Source organism: Micromesistius poutassou, assembly GCF_964030765.1.
Source record: "Micromesistius poutassou genome assembly, chromosome: 20".
In the NCBI taxonomy this organism is placed as follows: domain Eukaryota; kingdom Metazoa; phylum Chordata; class Actinopteri; order Gadiformes; family Gadidae; genus Micromesistius; species Micromesistius poutassou.
Genome location: NC_140290.1, coordinates 13,331,037 through 13,354,626, shown reverse-complemented (window position 1 = coordinate 13,354,626; position 23,590 = coordinate 13,331,037). Strand labels below are relative to the sequence as shown.

The following is a 23,590-nucleotide window of genomic DNA, read 5'->3' as shown; positions in this document are numbered from 1 at the left end:
TGTGTGTGTGTGTGTGTCTGTGTGTGTGTATGTGTTTGTGTGTATGCGTGTCTGTGCGAGCGTGCATTTGTGTGTGTGTGTGTGTGTGTGTGTGTGTGTGTGTGTGTGTGTGTGTGTGTGTGTGTGTGTGTGTGTGTGCGTGTGTGTGCAAGCGTATTTGTGTGTCTGTGTGTGTGTGTGTGTGTGTGTGTGTGTGTGTGTGTGTGTGTGTGTGTGCGTTGCTTTCTCCACTGAACTCGGGAAACTTGAGACCGGGCCTCAGCCCTGAGCGTGTGTCAGCTGTCTGCTGCCGGCTGACAGAGGGGAAGTGTGTGTGACAACAGGCGTGTGTGGCTTCAACAGGTGGTCTGCCAGTGACTTCAATTGAGGGTTTTTTTCTCCACAGGCTTAACCCACCAAACAATAGGGGGCTGTGCACACACACACACACACACACACACACACACAACCTTAATGGTAACTTAAACTACAGGGCTTGTCCACGCTTTAACCAAGCCGTCAGCTGCTGTTCAGAGTTTAATGGAACTTACACGACATATGGATGTGTAGTGAAACTCGACTAACACACACACACACACACACACACACACAAGACACACAAAACAAAAAAAGTACAGACACAATGGCACATACAGACACACACACACACACACACACTTTATATTACATATTTGTTCTCAAATGTTCTTGATATAGCTCTGATAAACACACCGACATGCAATCATTTGTGAAAGCACACAATTATAACGGTCGTTGCTTCCACCACTACAACCCCCGCACTTCAACATACACACACACACACACACCAACAAACACGCAAACACACCATCAGTTGTAATCCACTGGTATGTGCTGAGCGATCCGCAGCAACAGGTTACTGTACAACACATGTGCTGGACTAAAGGTCACAGGTCAGGTCACCTCAGCTGTAAACTGGAGTACATTATCCGCCAGTTGGAGAGAGTGTGTGTGTGTGTGTGTGTGTGTGTGTGTGTGTGTGTGTGTGTGTGTGTGTGTGTGTGTGTGTGTGTGTGTGTGTGTGTGTGTGTGTGTGTGTGTGTGTGTGTGTGTGTGTGTGTGTGTGTGTTTGTGTGTGAGAGAGAAATGGACAGCTTCTAGCAGCTGGGGTGACTCATAGGACAAAGAAGAGTGAAGGAGGGTGTGTGTGTGTGACACTGCAGTGGTCAATGAGGGACTGTGTATTCTGATATACATTTCAGTGAAGAGCATGTCTCCGACTCTAGAAAAAGTAGTTCTGCTGGGCAGGAAAACAAATTACAACGCTTTAATGATATCAATTCATTAACTACCTGAAAGGTGTGGTCAAACTATCAAAGGGAACTATTAACCTTTGTTAACTGTATAAGGTTGAGTCAGCTTGAACTTTTAGGTAAAATCTTGCTTTTTTTGCCATCTTTTTGCCATATTTTTGCCATTCAGTGCGCAAATTACCCCCTTACAACTAGAGACCGTAACCGGTCACCTTGAAAATCCTCTAACTTTGAGGCTCAGGTCATTCCCTATCCAATACTCCCCCTGCTGGCCAGCGTTGATACAGCACCCACCCCTGTGAAGCCTCTCAATGGGTGATTGTCTCGCCCAGCGTCCCTTCTCTTATTTCCCCTGATGAAAACGATACAGTGGAGATGGAAAAATGCTTTCTCATCTCGCTAAAACACCCCCTGCCCTCCTCTCATCTTACAGGGGCCCGTCGCTCCCCCGTCTCTCTCCGAAGCGGCCCCCGGCACCGCCTGTCCTCCTCCTCCACCACCACCCCCGCCCCCGGGCCCCCCTCCGGTCTTTCACGGCGCCGACGCTCCCCAGACCCAGGCGGACGCTGTGGGCAGCCAGACCTCGGCTCTCTTCGCCCAGCTCAACCAGGGCATGGACATCACCAAAGGTGTGTGCCGGCAGTGGGAGTAGCAGGACTTTGTAGGAGTTTGTAGGAGTAGTAGTAGGAGATTGAGATCTTTGAGCGCACTGATTTCTGTCGCTGCTGTGTGTGTGAATGGTGGTTTTCGTGGCTGCGCCTTAACCCCGGGGAGGTCGTCCTTAGCAGGAAGAAGAAAAGAGAGATTCTGTCTACATCACCCTCAATGCTGGCGTTACGTCCTACAGGTCTGAAGCACGTAGCCGAGGGGAAGAAGACCCATAAGAACCCCGACCTGCGCTCGCAGGGAAGCCCCAACCACGCACCCCCAGCCAAGGGCAGCAAACCGGGGACTGCTCCCAGCATGGCCCCCCAGAAGAGGCCGGCCTTACTGGAGCTGGACGGGAAGAAATGGAGGGTGGTACGTCCTGTGTTTACTTCCCCCCCCCGTCCTTCCACTGCGGGAGATAATGGAATGAGTCGCAACAGAAAAAAAATAAAACGTTGGATAGATTGGATAAGTCTGATGAAGATAGATCAACTGAATTTTGTTTGAGTAGGCTTTTAATTTGTGTTAATACATGTGTCTTGTTGGTTTTGGGCATTAAAGCTTTTAAGGAAAACAAAGTTTGTAACATTTATACATTGGATCGGCTGTGCTTGACTCGCAAGCACCACATTCAACTGTGCAGCTACATTTCCCATTGAATATAGTCTCTGTTTAAGTGACATTTTTAGTGTCTGAGCTCAGTGCTAAGGCTATCATCCGTCCCTGGTGGTGGGTGATCCTCCCTGACTGTCTTCACATTGGCTGCGTCTCTCTAGGAGCACTTTGAGCAGAGACACGACCTGGTGATCGAGGAGACCGAGTTGAAGCAGGTGGTCTACATCTTCGCCTGCAACAACTCCACCATCCAGGTGAAGGGCAAGATCAACTCCATCATCGTTGGTGAGTGACAGGGAAGACACGTGCATGCCTTACCGTGCACTTGGCACACTGTGTCCTGTTTCCTTTAATGATGCTTTTGTGTCACTTTTTGTCTCCACAGACAACTGTAAGAAGCTGGGGCTGGTGTTTGAGAACGCGGTTGGCATCGTGGAAATTATTAACTCTAAATCTGTTCAATTACAGGTAAGCAACTTACATTTACATGAAGATGAGTGTGTTTGTTCTGTAAGTCACGTTAGGCCCCATTGTGGATGGTGGTACTTGAGAGGCAGGAAATGGGTAAAGTGGTGATTATTACAGAGAGGGGCTACAATTATTTTGTTCACAAAAATAAATCAGTATGCTGCTTAGAAAGTTTATTTATTTGCACCACCCCTCAGACCGTGCCACCATAATGCTTCACTAGAAGAAAGGTATCCATAGTAGAAGAATATTTTGATTAAAAGTTCTGTCCTGAGGAATATACAGAGAATAATAGACGTGAAGATGTGTCATATGTTATACTCAGATGTTCACAAGCTTGTTACCTGTGATATGAACTCCCTTCCTCAGGTGTTGGGTAACGTGCCCACCATCTCCATCAACAAGACGGAGGGCTGCCAGGTGTACCTCAGTAAAGACTCCATCCACTGTGATATCGTCAGTGCCAAGAGCTCAGCAATGAACATCCTCGTACCGGTCGGAGAGGATGACTTTGTAAGTGCCCTGAGTTTATAATAACTGCAGTAATACGACTACCGTTGCTACTACTGCTAATGATAAATAATTATTCTTATTTAATACCTGTATTCAGTACATTTGGATGAAAACATCCGCTAAATAGCTATGCTAATGTAGGCTACTATTACAATATGCAAGTACAAAAGGGCTTGACAGGAAAGCGGACTGCGTATACAAATGAGGGAACACTATTGTGCCTTTGGTTAAGTATGTGTAGCAATGTGTGTCCTAGGTGGCTTTACTGGGCTCTTGGGCGGGGTGTTGTTTATTGTACAGCTAAAAGACAATACATACATGAGATGGCGATCCAATACAGCCGTTACACCCAGTCCCAGAGTCCAGTCAGTCAGGTGGGGCGGGCAAAACCAGCCGTCATCCACACGCACTCACATGTTTTTTCAAACATAGGTTTTAAAGGTGAGCTCTCTTGAACTCTTGTTAAATGTTCCTAACTAACTGTCCCGTGTGTGTATGTGTGTGTGTTATCCTCCAGAGAGAGTTCCCCATCCCAGAACAGTTCAAGACCGTGTGGGACGGCTCCAGGCTGGTGACAGAGCCCACTGAGATAGCTGGCTGATAGCATCGTCTGCTTCCTTTATCTTCCATTACTAATTACAACCATTGTATGCCCCTCCACCCCCTTCTCACACACTTTACCCTTCTTTTTTTAGCTGGCATTTATAAGTATATGGGAGACACTCAAAAGACCCATTTCTAAATATGTTTTTGTAGTCCAACTCTGTTTGTGGATTCTTCCTTTCGCCCTGAACCGCATACCTTCTACACAGCAATGGCATTGGCATATTGCTTTATTATTATTTTTGGCATTCTTTCAGCAGGAATAAAAGGGATAGTTAACTGTTTCAATTCGTTTTTTAGTTTAGTATATTACTCTTGATATTTGTATGCCGTAGCACAAAGGCATTAATATACGTCTTCTCAAAATGTTTTTATATATACATATATAACCTAAGCAGACTGCTCTACCTAGTGCTTTTGTCATTTAGTCTCAGTAACGCTGCACTGGCACAGTACTGTGTACGCTTTAACGTTTAAAATGCCCAATAATATACAGCCAAGTAGCCTATTAAAGCAATATATGGTATCACAAGCTACATTCAGTATTAAAGTATGAGTATAACACGTACAAGTAATGTTAAATTACTTATCATCACAATATGTGTACCATTTTTATTATCTTTATTCAAATGTTGATATATGATGCAGCGTTATACTATCATTGGATGCAAATGTTTTGACTCAAATGAAGGATTTTTTTTTTTAGAAAGTACAGAAGTAGTGTAAGCCATATTTGACAACATCTGTATCACATATTTCTGTGACAATTATGAGTCGACATAACCAGTCGGTCTGTCTGTGGGCTTCACATGTTGACCTGTGAATGTTGGGATGGTTTATGTAAGTTTGTTTGGTAACATCAGTGCAGATGCACACTTAGGCCATGCAACCATTCAGTGCTTTTTACGTTTAATTAAGCATCAACAATTATGCAATTGTAATCGTTTTTCAAATAAATTTGAAATCATTTGTCACAGCCTGATATTTTATAATTAAAAAAAATGCAATGGGGTAAGATATGTGTATACAGACTACATACTATAAGCGTTGAAGAAGAAGAGGAATGCAGACAAGATAAGAATGCTCTCAGACAACACTGGTGTGTTTAATACCACACAATAGATTCAGGCAGATTTTTAATCATCTGTATGTGGATAAAAATAAGTGGATGATTATTAAGAAAAAAATCACTATGAGAGCGACTTCAACCTTTAGCCAGATCCATTGTTGCATGAGGGCACAGCCAGGTACTGGACAAACAGCTCCTTCAATAAGATAAAACCATCAGTAGTCGAACGAGAGGGGGCGAGACGGACACTACTCCAAAGAAATCACTTTGAATCCAAACAATTTCAGTTAGCCTTGCAAATGTTGACACAGAAGCTTTTTGATCCCCGTCAAATAAACGTTATCTTACCGTCGCCTTTACGGTAAGAATCCACGTCTCTAGCATCCTGGTTGATGCCAGAGACGTCGGGAGAACTTTTCATGATCATCATATCAAGTACTCCTCACAAAAGCAACGTCCAATAGAGGACGAACAAGACTAAACAAACTGAGAAAATAGACAACTCTTTTTGACCATGGAACACAGTAAGAAAGTGACGTTTGTTGTTAATGAAAATCTGATATTGACCACCTAATGTTTGATGACCATATTTCCCTGAGAATCTTGAGTGAAGAGCATCTCTTCCTCCTCATACACCACATGTTTCTGAGCTCCGGTGCCCTGCTCCCTTGCGAGGCCCAGGTTGGTGTGATCCCTAAGGGGGTTCCTGGAGGCCCGTGGACCACGGTGGGCTATGACCCGGAGGCCTTCGGAGTCCTGGGTGAAGAGCAGATCTATAGTGTTCCCATGGAGATTCTGGGGCAGGGGGTCTTGGACCCGGCGGTTATTACTGAGAGAGTCATTTGGTTTCATGGCAGCTTGCTCTGAAAAAATGTCATGTTCTTCCGCCTTTGCCCGGAACTGATCTGATTCGCAACGCTTCGAAAATAGCAATTTTGGCTCTGTCCATTTATCAAGAGGATTAGGCGTTGTTGAGACATGGTGTTCATATTGAGGTTGTGAACATGTCAAACTGTATTGGTCATTCTCCTCATCCATCCAAGGCTTGAATGTGTGCTTGGAAGGCTTTTGAGTGGATGTTCGCCCTACTGACCCCAGAGCATCCCCAAAGCCACTTTCACTCTGAATCAAGCTTTCAAGGGGCTGCTCCTGGTGGCCCATGTCACTCTGGGAGTCCGTCCCTGTGTCCCTGCACCGTTCTGGTGTCGGCTGCTCCTGGTGCCTCATGGCAATGTCTCTCTGGGAACCGGGAGTAATGAAATCTGGCGTTTTATTTTCAGTGTGGTTAATTTTTTTCTGGATGTTTTGGGAACTACAGAAGTGACTCAATGGCTTCTGACTGAGTTCATCTGTGTGAGGGTCGACCCCAACTCTGTGGACTGCAGCTGAGGAGGGTTCAGGGAGCAGCTTCGTCCTTTTTGGTTGGCTAAGCAGCTCTCCCGATTCCTCTTCCTGGCACTGATTGTCCCACGGCAGGGTGGTGTTGTGCTCATGCCAAGCTGTGTCTTTAGGATCAGTCACACTTTGACCCATCCGCTGGTGTCCAGGACCATTGTTGTCCCCATCAACGCAGGCAGCCTTGACATGGGACTGGACATCTGGTATCCGGTCAACCACTTCATGTTTTCTCTTCGTCCCCGGAGCTCCTGTGGTCGCAGTGCTGGAGTCCCCATTGGTAGAGTTAGAAGTTTGATACATATGTGGATCTTCAGATGAAGACATCTTCTTGAGAACTGCAAAAAGATTTAAAAATATATTAACACACACACACACACACACATCAATAAAAAAAAAAAAGTCTGTGAGTATTTCATGTATTTAGCTCATCCAATGCTGATCTTACTGTCATTTTACACAATAAAACACAACTAATACTAAGCAAAATGCTCAATAAGATTGACTACTGACCTCTGCGTTGGGCAGTAAAGAAGGATGATATGGAACTCTGTTTGACATTTGGCATTTCAATTTTGGTTTGAGTGAAGTTTAGCGCCACGGCCAAACTGTATCTGTCAGCTCCAGCCAAAGGGTTCAGCAGGTGAGAAATGGGCTGGAATTGCTGCTTCTGAAATACAAAGATAGTTTGGTAGCAAAAAAAAAAGCCGGTAAGACAGAAGGAGTGATCAAATCAAGGGATGACTAGAATGGATTAGACATTTCTATTTACTTTTTTCACTTTTGCCTTCAGTTCCACCGGGTCCAACCAAACACCACACTGCTCCAGGGGAGGGGGCCTCGGGGCTGGCCTGGAGCTCTTCATGGTAGAGACTGGAAAGACTATCTTACAATATCAAAATAAATCAAATAAATGCCTTATTAATATAGAGATCCCAACACAGCACATTCACTGAACATATTGATGTTTCTTGAAATAAACTATGATTATAGAATACTCTATGCCACAATACGAGAAAGAATGCATCTTTTTGCATTACACGTCGAAATTTAGCACGGGGCATAAGTCTCAAGACGTATGTCTCAAAAGATCAAAAAATTCAAAAGATCAAAGAGTTCAAAATAGTTGAAATAGTTCAAAAGAGCTGAAACGTTATTCAGTAAAGGGGCTTACCAGTATATACCAAGGCAAATTCAACCAGACTGTATACTTTAGTAAAATCCAGTGATTATATGTGATCTGAAGCTGAGGACTTGAGTGTCCGACACACCACATAACATGTTGGCTTCATCTGCTACACTGTGGCTACAAGGCATCCGATACAACCTGATACAACCCTAAAATAGCTTCGACATACTTATATGGCATGGTCGTTTAATAAAGCTTAACCCAGTGACCTCCAGCCTTATGGAGTATATTGCAGTTGATATGGCACTGAATGTTTTATAAGTTTATCACCTACCTCTTTGTCAAAAATGGGTTTTCATCTGAATTCTGAACTGCATTTGAGTCTCGCGCCACAAGCGATCCTTCAACACGGAGAGTGGACAAAAATGTGCCCAACTCTAGCAAAAAAGCATAACCACCCCCCAAAAAATCCTTTGAATTATATAATATCAGCAATAAATCTCTCAAGACGTCGATATTTTATTTTGCAACTTAGAAAAAGATAATATTGCGTTTTTAGTGCGGGACTGAATGGACACCTATGTGTTTATCCGAATGGGGTCCTAACGAAGAGGCGTGTTTACCTTGACGTCACAGCAATTTGCCAAGGAAGGTTGGTGAACTATTTCGATTTCTTTTAATATGTATTTGTATTGCAACATCAAATGAACGATTCTAACATCTCACGGAAATTGCCCAAACACTGATCTCGAATACGATTCCAAAGTTTAATATCAGCGGGTATTTACCACACATGACGAGGAATCATAAATGATCAAGGAAGTGCTAACGTGCTAGAAGCTACAACAAGAAAGCAACAACGATTTTCATTACATTTATTCCAATTACATCTTTAACGCTTGTTGTCGACTAATACATTTTATTTAGTTATTTAACCTCATTGCTGGGAAAGCAATACAAACGACAGAATCAGAATAGACCAGAACCATATTTATGGTGTTACAGCTAGCCTATGCTAAGGAATTAAATTCACTTCATGTAGAAGGCTAACCTCACGTTATGCGATCAGCTTTATGTCATTCATAACCAACTATAGATTTTGTTTATTATGTCATATATTATTTGTCAATACTGACATTTCTCCAATCTATTTTTTTCATTTGTATTTGTACTCATCCTTCCGAATCTAAAAGTATAAAATGTGTTATATATTATTCTCAGATCCTTTTGGTTATATTAGAGCTGCTATCATGTTTCATGGAATTCCAGTTTCGGGAGGGATCGGAGGAGGTAAGCAAACAAACAAATGATTCAGACAAAAAAATTACATTCAACCTGAATATGTATAATAATGTTGAATTGCTTTTTATTTTATTTTTACAGGCCAAGCAAACAAACCTGAATTGTATGAGGTAAATCGAATTAGTATGTCTAGTTACCTTCTTGGAAATACAGACAACTTTTTATTCATGATTTACACTTTGACATGAAAAACTGTAAACAAATTTTGTTTTTAAACTAGGGGTGCACGATAATTATCGGGCCGAAAACAGAAATTATTACGTCATTCCGATAAGAATAGCCCCGATAACATATATATACCTATATATATACCTATACATATACCTATATAATTTCAGTGCCCCGCTCCCACTAACGCTAAATGATAGGTCTTATCGTAACCTTAAAAGTACACATCATACAATCAATTACAATACATGAGTTCACAACTGCACGCGTATATTGAAATTGTTTTTTTTTAATTATTATGTTACACCTTTCCTGCTGTCGGCTCTCAGACCGTAGTTGAGGAGCACAGTGTCGATGTTCTCTCGGGGGTACCACCCTTCACTTTGACCGGCAGTGGGTCTGCTTATAGGTCGGAATATGGTCGGAATAAAGTGGCCGCCGATGATTGACAGGCTGGGTATTTTATTCTTAGTTTCACTAACGTTACAATACATGTTTGCACAGACACAACCAGACTCGTTTGTTACTTCACTAAACTGACACACGCTACCGCTCGCTCTCCTCGCTCCTCCACTCACTCACACACACACTGCCATTCCCGCACACACACATACACTACTCTTGTAACACTTATTATTGACAGTTAGCTGAACATTATAGGGTCCCGTCCTTCCACTCCCTGTTTTCTCAGTTAAACACAGATGTCAACTACATTTGTCCCAGTGTTTGTTAGATGTGAAATGAAGCAAAAGAAGCCGATCTCTTCCTCCGGTAACGCAGTTGTTCGCGACGCCTTTCTTATTCGTCGTTTCTTCTATTTGTCTGTAACTCATGCTCCAATCTTTCATCGATTGATGCGGATGTTGTGGATGCAACAGAATATATGATGCATCGCTGCAGCAACATTTAAGATGATCGCGATGTGTTCTGCCCATTCTGCCTCCGTTGCTGTCTGCGGTCAGACCAAAACACACAGGGGTGTGAAGTGACAGGGGCCGTACTGTGAACCTCGACCCTACGTCATATCCTGCCCCTTGCAAGCCAGCCCCCCTAAACCCCCCCTTGATTCTACTGATGTCTGTGCGACAATGTCATGATCTTAGGTCATGATCATATATATGTATATGTGTTATCGGTTATCGGTATCGGTATCGGCCTTTAGGAGCTGAAAGTTATCGGTATCGGTTAAAAAAAAAAAGGTTATCGTGCATCCCTATTTTAAACTCATTTTCTTTAATCAGCCCCTTCAAGCCATTCATTTAAGATATTTCCATGTCTTTTTTAGGAAGTAAAATTGTACAAAAATGCGAGAGAACGTGAAAAGTAAGTCCATTACACATGCCACTTATGTAATTATCCAGGTTTTGTTAAATGGAAATTAGGTAAAACTATTTCTTTGTATACAGGTATGACAACATGGCCGAGCTGTTTGCTGTAGTCAAGACCCTTCAGGCACTGGAGAAGGCCTATATCCAGGACTGTGTCACACCTAATGAGTAAGTGAACATAGTTTCTCTGTGTGAGGGAAAATAGCAAATTCAGAAATGTGAGTGTGTTGTCCCTAATATCAATCTTCGATGGTTTTCAGATACACTGCTTTCTGCTCCAGACTTCTGGTTCAGTATAAGGCCGCCTTCAAACAGGTCCAGGGCTCTGACGTAGGCTCCATCGATGACTTCTGCAGAAAGTACAGAGTAGGTGTATTATTTAGACATGCAAATGCTCCATTTTACTTCCTATCGTTCATTTATCCTCAACAGGCTATGTGTTGAACTATGTGATCTTGACCTTATTCCAAATTCTTATTCTTTCTAAATTCTTCATCTAATTCACTTGATATATCCAATCAGTGTCTCTGTATCAAATGCTCATGCTTTTTCATCCGGTCCACTAGCTTGACTGCCCTCTAGCCATGGAGAGAATAAAGGAGGACCGACCAATCACCATCAAGGACGACATGGGCAACCTGAACCGTTGCATTGCAGATATTGTTTCTGTATGTCTCCTCCCACACGCACACATCACATTAATTCTATAATATTAAACCCCATGCCCTTCGCCAAGGTAATGCATGCTCAGTAGTACACTCTTATAAATGGTAAGGCATATGTGGTCCAGCCGACATTCCATGACCAAACCCTTGTGGTTTAGCACCAGGTCCTATCGATCCACTTATGGTAAACAGAGCTTTTCATTAAGGCGTATTTATCCTCTGTCTAATAATTGTCTTGTCTTCATTCATTTCATCCTCAAGCTCTTCATCACTGTGATGGACAAGCTGAGACTGGAGATCAGAGCGATGGACGAGGTAGGACCCTCAAATGTTTGTTTGTAAAAGATTGGCATGTCGCAAGCGCTTCACATACAGTAGTTTCTTTAATTGGTTTCTTGATGAGTTAATGTTCCATTTCCAGATCCAACCAGACCTAAGAGAGCTCATGGAAACTATGAACAGAATGAGTAACATGCCTCCAGAATCTGAGGCTAAGGACAAAGTCAGCCTTTGGTAAGTCACAATGTGCCTGGTTTGGGCCCCATTTAATCTGAAATTAAGATTGATTTATTTCAGTTCAAACACAGTTCAGTGTTTTTGGGCATGGTAAAGTAGTGTCTAGGGTGTTCGACTCCCAAGTCAAAGGTACTGGGGTCAATCCCCAATTCCCCATTCCCAAGTGTTCAGTGTGGTCGACTGATATGGGCTTTCAATCGCAGATTCCGAAGACAATATTTAGCGAGCAGGCGACTGATGGGCGATATATAATAACAATATCTTGATTTGGTTTTTGCTGAACTTAAACCCTGCAGATATTGCACTTAGTGTTACCTGATGCTTTCACTGCCATAAATCCATTCTTATTATAAATTCCTCTTATTTGTGTCATAGATAAATAACTAACTCAAATAGTTGCTACGATTCTTTTGTCCAGTTTTTCGCACTTTCGTGTCATTTATTCCTTACGTGCATGGTGTGAAAGGACCTCAACCTTGTTTTCTCTAGGGTATATGAGGTTGACGGTTGAATCCATATGTCTTTATCCTGCCGCCTTTCATTTTGGAAAATGCTGCAGGTTCACATCGTAACTGTTGTAAATGGTTGATGAAATTTATTTATTTGCATTTATGCATCTCGTGCCTGATGTAAAAGGACCTCAATAGTGGCCTGTGGGAGGGTGGGTGGATGATGGCCAGCCATCTCCGCACTCACTCATAAAGAGATCTCCTGCATGGCAGTGGAGCGCCGTTGTCATGTCCGTTTGCTGCAACTTTTACAATTGACCGGATTCAACTCACCACCCTGCGTCCTGTGTCTGAAGGAGCCCAGAAAAGTCCCCTAGGTGGTATGTGGCAGCCACCTAGGTGCTGTGTAGCATGTACCTTGTTACACTCCAACAGGTGTGCAGCCTCACCTAGCCCCAGAGTCCAATCAGACTCGGCCAAGTGAGGCTGCTTAAACCAGCCATCTTCCTCACAAACTCCCACATGGCCAATTAAATGTATAGAGCTTTGAAAGCTAGGAATTTAAGTCTCTGTGACATCTGTCACTCTGACTGTGAGCAGAATTGGCACGTTTCCCAGTGTTCCACAGCACCCACTACTGACAACTGCCTGGTCAAAGTCTCTCTATTGTAGAATGGCGTCCCAGGGGACAGCACTAACCTCGTTCCACAGCAGCCACACTGACCAGGCTGCCTGCAGATGTGTCTAAGGACAAGTTTTGCATGACCGCAAGGCATCCACTGATACTGATGATCTAAAAATGCCAAATATAGTCCAGTGGGCCTGTGCTTTTTGCTAGTCTAATTATGAATCTTGGACTACAGGATTTTCAATGACCCCCTATCAACTGCTGGACTGAAGTCCAAGGAGACACCACCTGATTTATGCTTGGCACATAATATACAATGACATGCTTTTTTTTTTGTTATTTGGGAGCTTGAAATGGTTCACAATTGAAAGGTAGATTTTATGCTTTAACTATTTTTTTACTTTTTACTTTACTATGTGTCTGACAAGCAACTAATCATAATCCTTAACAGAATTTAAGCAACCTCATTGGTCAGGTTTACTGGCAAAGCAACATCCTTGATAAGCTTTAATAGTTTAACCATGGTTTTATCTCCCAAATAGTCAATGCTAATAGCAAATTGGCTTTCATGGCTATTGGAGCCGATGTTCTTTCTGATCTCTCTCTCTCACCCACTCGCTCTCTCTCCTTCTCCGCTTTAGGTTGACCACCCTGAGCAGCATGTCCGCGTCTGACGAGCTGGACGACTCCCAGGTCCGCCAGATGCTCTTTGACCTGGAGTCGGCCTACAACGCCTTCAACCGCTTCCTCCACTCATCCTAAAGCCGTCGGCGTCCCGTGTTTCTCACCGACTCCCTCCTGACTCCCAATGCTTATCTCTCAACCCCCCCATACCCAGTTGTTGAAGGGGGTGTGTCATCCATGTCCGTACAGGGGCTTGATTTGGTCAAATTACAACCGTATCTGTTATTTTGCCTCTGTCTGCCCTATGTAGCATTGAAATGCAACTGACCTTTCAACGTCACTGGGATTTGGTCAAAATCTATTCAAACACAGCCTCCATGCCTTGCCTACTTGGTCCGACCTCTGACCTTTTGGCTCGAGATTAGAGCGATATTGCATAGATAGCCCCGTGTCCCTGGGTATTAGTGATGATGACGCCATCTGTATGGCTTTTTACCCCGTCTTTGATACAACGGTTATGTCCTGACTTTATATTGTGCTATGGGGTTTATTTTATACAATTTGTAGTGGAATACAAACCTAATGTATAGTGGATATAAACTGTGCTAGTTGGGACTAAGTGTAAACCAAAACATTAATCTGATTTCAAAAAGCAGAATATAATATAATGCATTGTAAACCGATGCAAAACAAACCAGTTTTGCATCATTTGTTACAAACACAGGAGTTAACGAATGATACAAACAAGGTTTTCAATGCTTTATATTATTACGTGTCAGGGTCTGAAAAATGTTTTATATCATTTATCACTTGATAGATATTGGTAATAGGTTGAAGATCTTCAGACTTTAGGTTAATCCACAGATAATCATATTTATCCTAATGTGAAAACATGAACATTGTTTTCTTCTTCACTCTTTCTGTAGAGTTAAACTATATAGGACCCTTTTAGCTTATGTATCCTAACTAGCTTATTTAGTTAGGATTTAGCAACACAAGACTGCAGAGAGGGACATATCCTATCATTTTTCTTATCCTCTGCAACATTTAGGGAGAAAATATTTATTGAGGCTTTAAATGTAAATAATAGTTTTGAATTTAATTGAAAGCATGTAACACTTTTTTTTAGAAATAAATGAATCAATAAAATTGACTTGTTCTGTTTCTGGTGGTCTGCAAGTGCAAAATATTATATTTGTCGTCAGTATTTAATATTTGACAAACCTGCCAACAATACTTTGAGATTGTATTGATCAGATTTCATTAACCCTTTATATGTTTATCTATCTATATGCCCGCCGGAAAATCTTCCATAAGCAAAAGTTTCTTAAATTAAAAGTTATTCTAATGAGTGACGGCTCGTTGTACTGGACGCCTCCTTTAAGGGGCGTGGCAGTCAGCTGCATAGTTGTCGCCAGGACGACAAAGAATCACAAAACGCTCCGTTTATTCGACTTTCAGTATCCAGCGGTTAACAGGAGCAGAATATCCAAACTCTCAGTGAGGCTTACACTTACGACCGCAACTCTAATGAATTGCTCATTTTCAAATGCAATATTTGGGTTAATTCTGGTCATCTAAGTGCAATGTAACTTACCTTGGATCGTTGGATACTGGCTGGTGATTGGGGACCTGACGCGACACTGTGGAGTCAACAGTGGACCTGATGTCGGTGCACGTCGGCCAATTCAATCCATTTGGAATCAATGACGGGACAGCCCTATGTGATTCACTGTTGTTGACACACATGGGAATTAACTTCTGACAGCTGGCTAATGCTGCATCAACATCCTCAAGTTGCGACCACTTCTGTTTTTTTAGGGGATTAGTCGAGAAGTTAATGCATGAGCATTTTTTTTTTTTTTAAGTAAACCCATCCTCAAAATGAGCAATAAAGGTGCAGGAATTCCCATATCGGAGGTGGAAGAACATATTTCCCTGAAATATGAAATCAAAAGGAGGCTTGGAAAAGGGGTAAGTGAAATATTTACTTGGTATTCAAGGGTTAACCGTAACCCTATGATACATTTGACGTTTCTGTCAATAGTAAAACAAACTGTCAACAGTCGACGGATGATTAAATTAACAGAATCGGCTAAAGTTACATTCAGTCAGTGACATAATATACTCCATAATGTAAGGAACCATGAATATCATTATTTGTCATTATACTGCCCACGTACACTCTCAATCTTATGTCAAATTCCTTCCTCTAGATTTGAGTTGCACTGTGATCGCAGTGGCAAGCCCAGTTATGTATACCTAATATGTTTATTCTCACTTGTTGTTTCTCACGATGGGCATGCGATAAACCATTGCATGTTTTCCGTGAACAGTCCACAGAGACATAAAAGTCACCCGCTGGCTCTGTGTCAACAATTGTTATGCTAAGTAATAATCAGGTGTTCGCCCGCACCTGCCACGTCATGTGGCCTTGCTAACAAGCCTCACCTGAAGCAGCACTCTTATGAGAGGTCATGCGAGAACATAATTAGACCTGTTTACTGGAAATGTACATGGTCCTACATTGTGTCTGTGTGCGCGCGCGCGCGTGTGTGTGATTAAAAAAAAAAGGTCAAATTGGTGCTGGAGCCTGCCCCAGCATGGAAGGCATAGGTTTGTATTTGTCGAAAGGTTGCATGAGTTGAGACCAGCCTAGTGCATGACTGAATGAATGGTATTTGGCAATATTATAACTATGCATATCTTGTTGCCATGGTAATGAAAAACAATTAAAGGTTTTTTTGTGAACATAATAACCTCCCTGTTAACACACCAACGTATTGTTAGATATACTTAGCAAGCTATAAAACAACATATATAAAAAAAAAATGACCAAACACTCGCCAATTAAACAACTGGAGTGACGCACAGCCTTATGGGAAATCCCACGCAAATCTTGGAACCAAGGTTTCCTATAGTTCATGCTGAAATGGCACATTACTTATTCATAAGTAATATATTCTATTTGAAAGATGCATGAATTAAAACACACACTTACAATCCTGTGAGCACATAGGCCTATGTTATTAGCACATGTTGCTCCCTGGTGCATGTCAAACTCAATGATCACACCTATTCACTCTCTCCAACGCAGGCCTACGGCATCGTGTGGAAGGCCGTAGACAGACAGACCGGGGAGGTCGTTGCTGTGAAGAAGATATTCGACGCCTTCAGAAACAGAACGGACGCCCAGGTGTGTTCTTACTTGTTGTTTTTTGTGATACAATCAGACTGAAACTCACCATGCTGTTGTGGTTCGTGTGTATGTGTGTGTGTGTGTGTGTGTGTGTGTGTAAAGGGACAATTCACAGATGTTTTATATATATATATATATATATATATATATATATATACGGCATGTCCCCAACCTACGCAGCACTCTCTTACGTCATGTGTCTATCTCCAAAGGTGCTTGCAAACCAACACGACCAACCTTCTAACGCTGGGCGGTTCTTTGTTTGGAATGTGTGCAAGCGCCTTTCATGTTGTGGCCAGCTGTGCCAAATCTGTCTGCTTCAATTCCTCAGTGACGGTACAGAAGTGACCAGTGGAGATAAGGCTTGCTTTTCTAGCTCTACATTGGCCAGAGCAGAGAGGCGGATGGTTCTATTTTCTGAGCTGATAAAAAGTCTAGCTTCTCTGTTTACCGTGGTGTACTGTCTTTGACCCTAGTGTGGTCAAAATATGAACCAAGCGAACAAAGTTGACCTGTGAATTGTAGTCTTTTTAACAGTCTCTACGCACAATTGCTATGCAAGACTTCTGTATGGAAGCAACATAACCATAACCCTATTAAGACAGATATGCTAAGCTTACAATAAAGTGCAATAGCGTGTCAAATTGTTATAGCAGAATGATTACTTTCGTTCACTTGTTTTTGATGATATTCAACAATGTTAATTATGCTTTTTTTTTTAGCGTACATTCAGAGAAATCATGTTCCTCCAGGTAAGAAAATAAAAGAGAATCTTGAAAGATTGGATAAAATGTTTATAAAAAGACTTTCACAAACTCAATCTAATCAAAAGTCAAACATCAGTTGTGAGTAATTGTACAGATGTTTAGTTGGTAACTGTCGTCTCTGTCTCTCATTGCGTGTGTGTGTAACTCTATTACACACACGCACACAAAAACACACACGCACACAAACACACACATGCACATGCACACACTACTTTGCCCTCCGCCTGCGAAAGTTCAGTAACCCACATCTATGTCACCAAGATTTATTTTATAACACAACACATAAGCATTACGCAACTAATCCTAAAACATTCCCTTTTGACTACTAAACCTTTGTACCCTCATATGGGTCAAATTAAGTGTGTGTGCGTGTGTGCGTGCGTGCGTGCGTGCATGCGTGTGTGCGTGTGCAAGCACTAAGATACAATATCTCTGGTTTGCAGGAGTTTGGAGACCACGCAAACATCATCAAGCTCATCAATGTCATCCGAGCACAGAACGACAAAGACATCTACCTAATCTTTGAGCACATGGGTGTGTTTATTTTTCCTCAAAGTCAGGAAATATTACTATTACTGTTACTATCATGAAGGATAGCTAGAAAAGTTTGTGTACTAATGAATGAGTCAGTGCCTTTTTGTGAAGACCTGTACATTTTAATATTTGAGTCAGCTTATTCGTTACACATACTTCATGCGTATGCACTGAATGACCAAACGCCCCCATGACAGATGATACCCCTGAAAGAGGAATCAAAATTGACTATTCGCAGGGCAAACACACTGGGTTGAGGATGCAGCCTTATCAGTCTATGGTGCCAAATGCTGACTCTCAGCATTTCAAACTTTCGCCCTGCAATGCAATTTACCTCGTTGGGGCACAACACCCACTGGGTGGATTCCAGCCCTTTCTCTGCTCTTCTCTGGCATTCAGGCTTTGGCAAACTTCTGGCCAATTAATGGCCATGGATCACCTTTGGTAATCGAAAGGCCTCAAACCAAACTTCATAATGAAAGTGCCTTTTTAGTTATGGTTCCAGAAGAAGGAAACGGCTAGGTTGTTTCTCACGCTGCTATGCTGACTAGGAAACATTTACATGACTGTTTTGTTTTCAACTAGACACTGATCTCCATGCAGTGATAAAGAAAGGCAGCCTATTGAAGGATGTCCATAAGCGCTACGTCATGTATCAGCTCCTCAAAGCCACCAAATACCTCCACTCAGGAAACGTCATCCACAGGGACCAGAAGGTACGCTGCTCAAATGAAATGGATTATTGAGCCATGCATTGGGGGGAAATGCTATTTTGCATGGCAGTAACATATTTATATATGTATACATTTACTCCTACTTTGCTTTATAGGTAAGAAAATGATATATTATATATTATGATTTATTAATATTATTATATTATTATTATCATATTATCCAGCTCAGCTTGTGTAAATTTCAGCCATTTGGATTAGCAGATGGGGCCTCTTATAGCGCTACAGTTTCAATGACATTAAAACGCTGCAGTCCTGGAGTTCAGCCAATCGGTGGAAGAGCTGCTGACTTGGCTTTGCAAGTTGGCTCAAGAAAATTGCATTCATTCTTTCAGTGCATGCAGTGTGTTTATTCTGTTGCCATTACTCTTTCTTACCACGAGACCTTTTGAATTAGTTTGTCTCTTATTTGAACAACAAGGCCTATACCAGTTTGTATCCCACGGCTTCACTTAGTTTGGCTGAGTTAGTTTTTATTTGATAGAGACAGATACAACTCATGTGGATTGTGCACAATCCAGCAGAAAAGCATCATAACATTGATAGCTTTAGCTCATTTCCAACGCCCGTCCCTAGAGGGGCCTTTAAAATAACATATATAAAAAAATATAGGAGGAACAGCCATCACCCATCCCTCTGTTCTACCATTCATTCATCTATGCATCCATCCATCCATATATGCAATAACATGTTCACATACTAGCCTGCCATTCCCTAATCTAGTCCTATGCATTGCACATACACTTTGGATGGTCAATTAAGTTGAAGTATTGTCCCTTGTGTCTCTGTGTCCCACAGCCCTCCAACATTTTGCTGGACACCGACTGTTCCGTGAAGCTGTGTGACTTTGGACTGGCCAGGTCGCTGTGCCAGATCCAGGAGGATGCTGGGAACCCGACCCTGACTGAATACGTGGCGACACGCTGGTACCGCGCTCCAGAGATCCTGCTGGGCTCCACAAGGTGCTGAGAACCTCTCTGATATCCTTTTTGAGGAATTCTCACTGCTTTTGCACACCTACTGTTGGAGACTCAATAACATATTGTATACATCCAACAGTAATACATCATGATCCTAATTTTGTTGACTAATTCTCTGAGGCAACTTAAACTGAAATTGTAGTTGTGGTAATCTCATTTATGAGCAGGCATTAGACATCATGCTCTAGGACGCCTATGGGTACACTGAACGTTGGGGAGGATCAAACCCAGAGTGTGTTAATCGCTGCACTCCTGTCCCAGGTACACCAAAGGGATCGACATGTGGAGCATAGGCTGTATCCTGGGGGAGATGCTGCTGGGGAGGGCTCTGTTCCCCGGCACGTCTTCCATCAACCAGATAGAGAAGATCCTCAGTGCCATTGCTCAGCCTAGCCCAGAGGGTACACACAGATGCATTGCATCTGTTAAAAATCCAAACACTGTTCTGAATATGAGTAGTTGATTTGGGTCCTCTGTTGACTGATACTATTTCCCTTCCAGACATTCAATCCATTAAGTCTGAGTATGGTGCCAGTGTCATCCAGAGAATGCTGCTAAAGTGAGAAGTTAAATTATATTGTGCATGTGTATATATATATATAGACACACACTCTCTCTCTATATATATATATGTTTTTTTATTGTATTGTACATTGTATTTTAGTGCGTTTTCCTTTTTTTGTTCAGTAATTCACGTCTTCTAATCCTAGAATGTATCCCTTCTCTGGCATCTTTATTTGTTCCTCCAGACCCCAGGTGCCTTTGGAAGAGCTTCTCCAGCCCTCTGTGCCCCCCGATGCCCTGGATCTCGTCAAACGGCTGTTGGTGTTCAACCCAGACAAGAGGCTCACTGCCGAGCAGGCCCTTGAACACCCCTATGTGGCCAGGTAATAGAAGCTGGTGGGAGGAGTTTGTACCCCGTCTAGCTTTCTGTGTGTGCAGACAGTGGCTTCCCAGTAGCTATATAGCTATACTTCAGTATTATAAAAGCAACGATTGTAGCCCAGAGTACATTGTGTACACTTTAAAACTTTTAACAGTAAAATTAAAGTACTGGAAGCAGTTTCGCCAGTAAGGTACTGTTTATTCACAGTAGTATTACTGTAGTAGTATTACTACGGATATGCAGGAAACAGCTAGCTGCAAGACAGTTAAAGGAATCTACATAAAGAAGAAGAAGTTTTGCATGATTTGCATGGCCTTAGTATCAGAATTTGACGCTACTGTGGCCATGCAAATGCCAGAGGGAGGAAGAGAGGTATCTCTAGGTCCATGGAGAATGTATACAATTCATTTTAAATTGACTAGTAATTATATAAACAAGGTTTGTACAATTTGTATATAATTGTATATTAGTTAATAGTTGTTAATAGTTAGTTAGTACCATTAATATTTCCACAACAGTAGGTATTCTCTTCTCCCCTATACTCTTATCTTCTATATTCTTCTCTTATTTCCTCTTCTCTCTTCTCCTCATAGTTACTATAAATGTCATTACCGATTTATTTGTATGATTTTGAATTGTATTATTTTCCTGAATTCCGCAACATTGTTTTCTTAAATGTTGTTTTCTATTCCTGGAAGGTTCCATAACCCGGTCAAGGAGCCGGCGCTCGGCTATAGCGTGGTGCTGTCGGTGGGGGACGACACGCAACTATCTGTGGTCCAATATCGCAACAAGCTGTACGAGGTATGTTAAAACAGTATGACCTATACAAGGGCAGATGTTACATTCAGTTATGTGTTGTGTTTGAAATCGTCGCCATGTTCCTTTTTTCGACTGTCACGACTCTTGGGGCTAGCGCACTAGGAAGTTGATCCACCCGGCCACGTAAACAACCCTATTGAAATGTCACTCTTTTACTTTGCAATAAAAGATGATTTTGGAGAGAAGGACCACTCGCTGGATTCCCAAACCGACCCAGCCAAAGCAGATAGAGACCGCCAGCTATGGCACAGCAGGATCAGCCCTGGGTACCAGTGATGCCACTGGGGGTAAAGACAAAGAAAACACGACTGAAAATAACCCAGTGGCGGAGGAAAAGGGAGAAGAGGAGCCGGTCACAAGCGACGGAGAGAGGCACGGCGAACCTGAGGAGAAAAATCGAAACGTAAACGGGGACGGTGCGAGCAATGTGCCGGCAGAATCTGATGTCGCCAAAACCAGAGCGGCACATGTGACCCTCCAGCAGACTGTCAGCAGACTGCTGACAGCCCAGCAGACAAGTCCAACATCTGGCCAGGAGACGAGGCAGCTAACATACAACCCCATCACGCATGCGCCAAGTACGTATGAATCCAAATAGGCATGCATACGCATTTATGATGCATGCCCAACCACCCTGTATAATTTATAGCTTTAATGCATGTGACATAGTAACGCCTTCTGAGCCCCTTTTGTCTGATTGGTTGTTCCTGGCTCAGATGGTTTTGTAAGAAGTCCAGGAGGCCCTCCTCACTTCTACCACTCCCCTGGTGCCACTAGCAGGAACCCCTTACATCAGCCCAGCACTGACAACGTCTCCTCAACAGAGAGCCCCGACGCCATCACAGTAAGTAACGGCACAGTTTGTGCATTCATTTATGTTATATATCCTTCCTCAAATTTGAATCACCTTTCTTACTTTTCTACTCTGCGTCACTTGCTGATTTGATAACCATAATTCAGATGCCAAAATGCTCCTCTATATACATAATTGTCACTTTTAAAATCAAACGGTTTCCCTGTGTCCGTGTCTTCTTTCTCGCACCAGACGACCGAGCAGAACCTCCAGCGGGGCGGGCCTGCGTTGGTGGCCCACACCCGGGCCTTCTCCCTGGCCCTCACCCAGGTGCAGAACAACCCTCTGGTGCGCCGGGAGGAGCCCCCCGCCCCCTCAGGGTTATGTGTCACCACAGCGCGACTGGTCAGTAAACCTCTGGGCTGTGTGCTACTTAACATTCAGAAACTGCAGTCCTCTGTAAAACCAATCATCTTTTACAATATCACCTATCGGTCTGTGCTGTGTGAGTTTTTTTTGTGTGCTGTTTATCATCTTTAATGAATACCAGAAAAATCACTTTCTTTATTTCTTCGCTTCTTATTTGATATTTAAATAAACGTCGACGTCGTCCTTCTTCAAATGATTAAGTTGTTATCAACACGTTCCCTCCAGAACCAGCGTGGCCAGGCGCGGGAGGCCCGGCCCGCCCATCGGTTCAGCAAGAAGGTCTTCCAGACCACCTCCAACGTGTCGGGCGCCGGGGACCCGCGCGCCAAGCTGGGCAGCTACTCCCAGGCGTACGGCACCATCAACAAGACCCAGTTGGACAACCTGCTGCGGAGCCGTCCTTAGAGGAACACATCTACCCCAAGCAGACTGCTGCCAGAACTACCCAGAACCCATGTACACATGTGTCTTATGCAACGGGTTCATGCCTTCACACAAGTGACCCGATCTAACTATGTAATAAGTAAATTAAAGAGAGGGGGTATTTTAACGCTAGATCCCTGGACATATTTTTGTGCAAAAGCCTGGCGAGCTGTAGTTGACCTCATTGCGTAGAATGCAACGTGTTTCCTATTTTTGTGGCCTTGTGGTGGCGTATCTGTGAAATCTGTGTCATTTTGTAAGACCTTTGCAAATATTTTGTTTAAAAAAAAAAAAGTGTCTATGTTCTCCAAAATGATCGTCGTGCACATTTTCTAGTATAATTTAGGTTATTTGGAATTGAAAGAACATTTCAATGAAAATACTATTTTGGTAGGACCTACAGTTCATAAAGATGTTACATATACAGTGTAACACATCATTTTAATAAACCAATCAAACTTATTCTATGTCAATATTTTATAAATGATTGCATATATTGTATGCAATCAAGAAGAGTATTGTGCCTTTTTATAGATATTTATATTATAAAATATGATTGTTGAAAAATAAATGAGCTCTTTAAGAGTTAGTCTGCCACTCTGCTTCGGCATGCCGTGTTTGTTTTGTATGTATGG

At 42.5% G+C, this 23,590-nt stretch overlaps 4 protein-coding genes across 4 annotated transcripts in view; 3 read left to right on the top strand and 1 right to left on the bottom strand.

Annotated features, from left to right (window-relative positions):
• Positions 1–5,085, top strand: part of cap2 (cyclase associated actin cytoskeleton regulatory protein 2) — an 18,097-nt gene extending 13,012 nt beyond the window's left edge. Inside the window, exons 8-13 of the mRNA XM_084485179.1 lie at positions 1,705–1,900; positions 2,119–2,291; positions 2,696–2,819; positions 2,920–3,002; positions 3,372–3,515; positions 4,033–5,085. Coding sequence (XP_084341305.1) covers positions 1,705–1,900; positions 2,119–2,291; positions 2,696–2,819; positions 2,920–3,002; positions 3,372–3,515; positions 4,033–4,116 — 804 coding nt within the window. The 3' untranslated portion in view covers positions 4,117–5,085. The remainder of the gene's footprint in view (positions 1–1,704; positions 1,901–2,118; positions 2,292–2,695; positions 2,820–2,919; positions 3,003–3,371; positions 3,516–4,032) is intronic.
• Positions 5,086–5,237: 152 nt separating this feature from the next.
• aunip (aurora kinase A and ninein interacting protein) lies at positions 5,238–7,874 on the bottom strand (the record flags this gene model as incomplete). The annotated part of the gene is given in 6 exon segments (XM_084485180.1): positions 5,238–6,920; positions 7,096–7,252; positions 7,355–7,464; positions 7,757–7,811; positions 7,814–7,840; positions 7,842–7,874. Coding segments are annotated over 6 exon segments (1,545 nt in total). The 3' UTR covers positions 5,238–5,757.
• A 455-nt stretch (positions 7,875–8,329) lies between these two features.
• Positions 8,330–14,544, top strand: vps28 (VPS28 subunit of ESCRT-I). The gene is made up of 10 exons (XM_084484610.1): positions 8,330–8,363; positions 8,933–9,001; positions 9,095–9,123; positions 10,467–10,504; positions 10,588–10,677; positions 10,770–10,875; positions 11,076–11,177; positions 11,436–11,489; positions 11,596–11,687; positions 13,409–14,544. The coding sequence occupies exons 2-10, from the start codon at positions 8,962–8,964 to the stop codon at positions 13,527–13,529; spliced, it is 672 nt and encodes a 223-aa protein (XP_084340736.1). The 5' UTR covers positions 8,330–8,363; positions 8,933–8,961; the 3' UTR covers positions 13,530–14,544.
• A 304-nt stretch (positions 14,545–14,848) lies between these two features.
• Positions 14,849–23,531, top strand: mapk15 (mitogen-activated protein kinase 15). The gene is made up of 14 exons (XM_084484480.1): positions 14,849–15,365; positions 16,489–16,587; positions 17,313–17,342; positions 17,801–17,891; positions 18,477–18,607; positions 19,421–19,584; positions 19,864–20,003; positions 20,104–20,161; positions 20,352–20,489; positions 21,187–21,292; positions 21,480–21,888; positions 22,027–22,154; positions 22,356–22,508; positions 22,758–23,531. The coding sequence occupies exons 1-14, from the start codon at positions 15,276–15,278 to the stop codon at positions 22,935–22,937; spliced, it is 1,917 nt and encodes a 638-aa protein (XP_084340606.1). The 5' UTR covers positions 14,849–15,275; the 3' UTR covers positions 22,938–23,531.
• Positions 23,532–23,590: the final 59 nt, after the last annotated feature.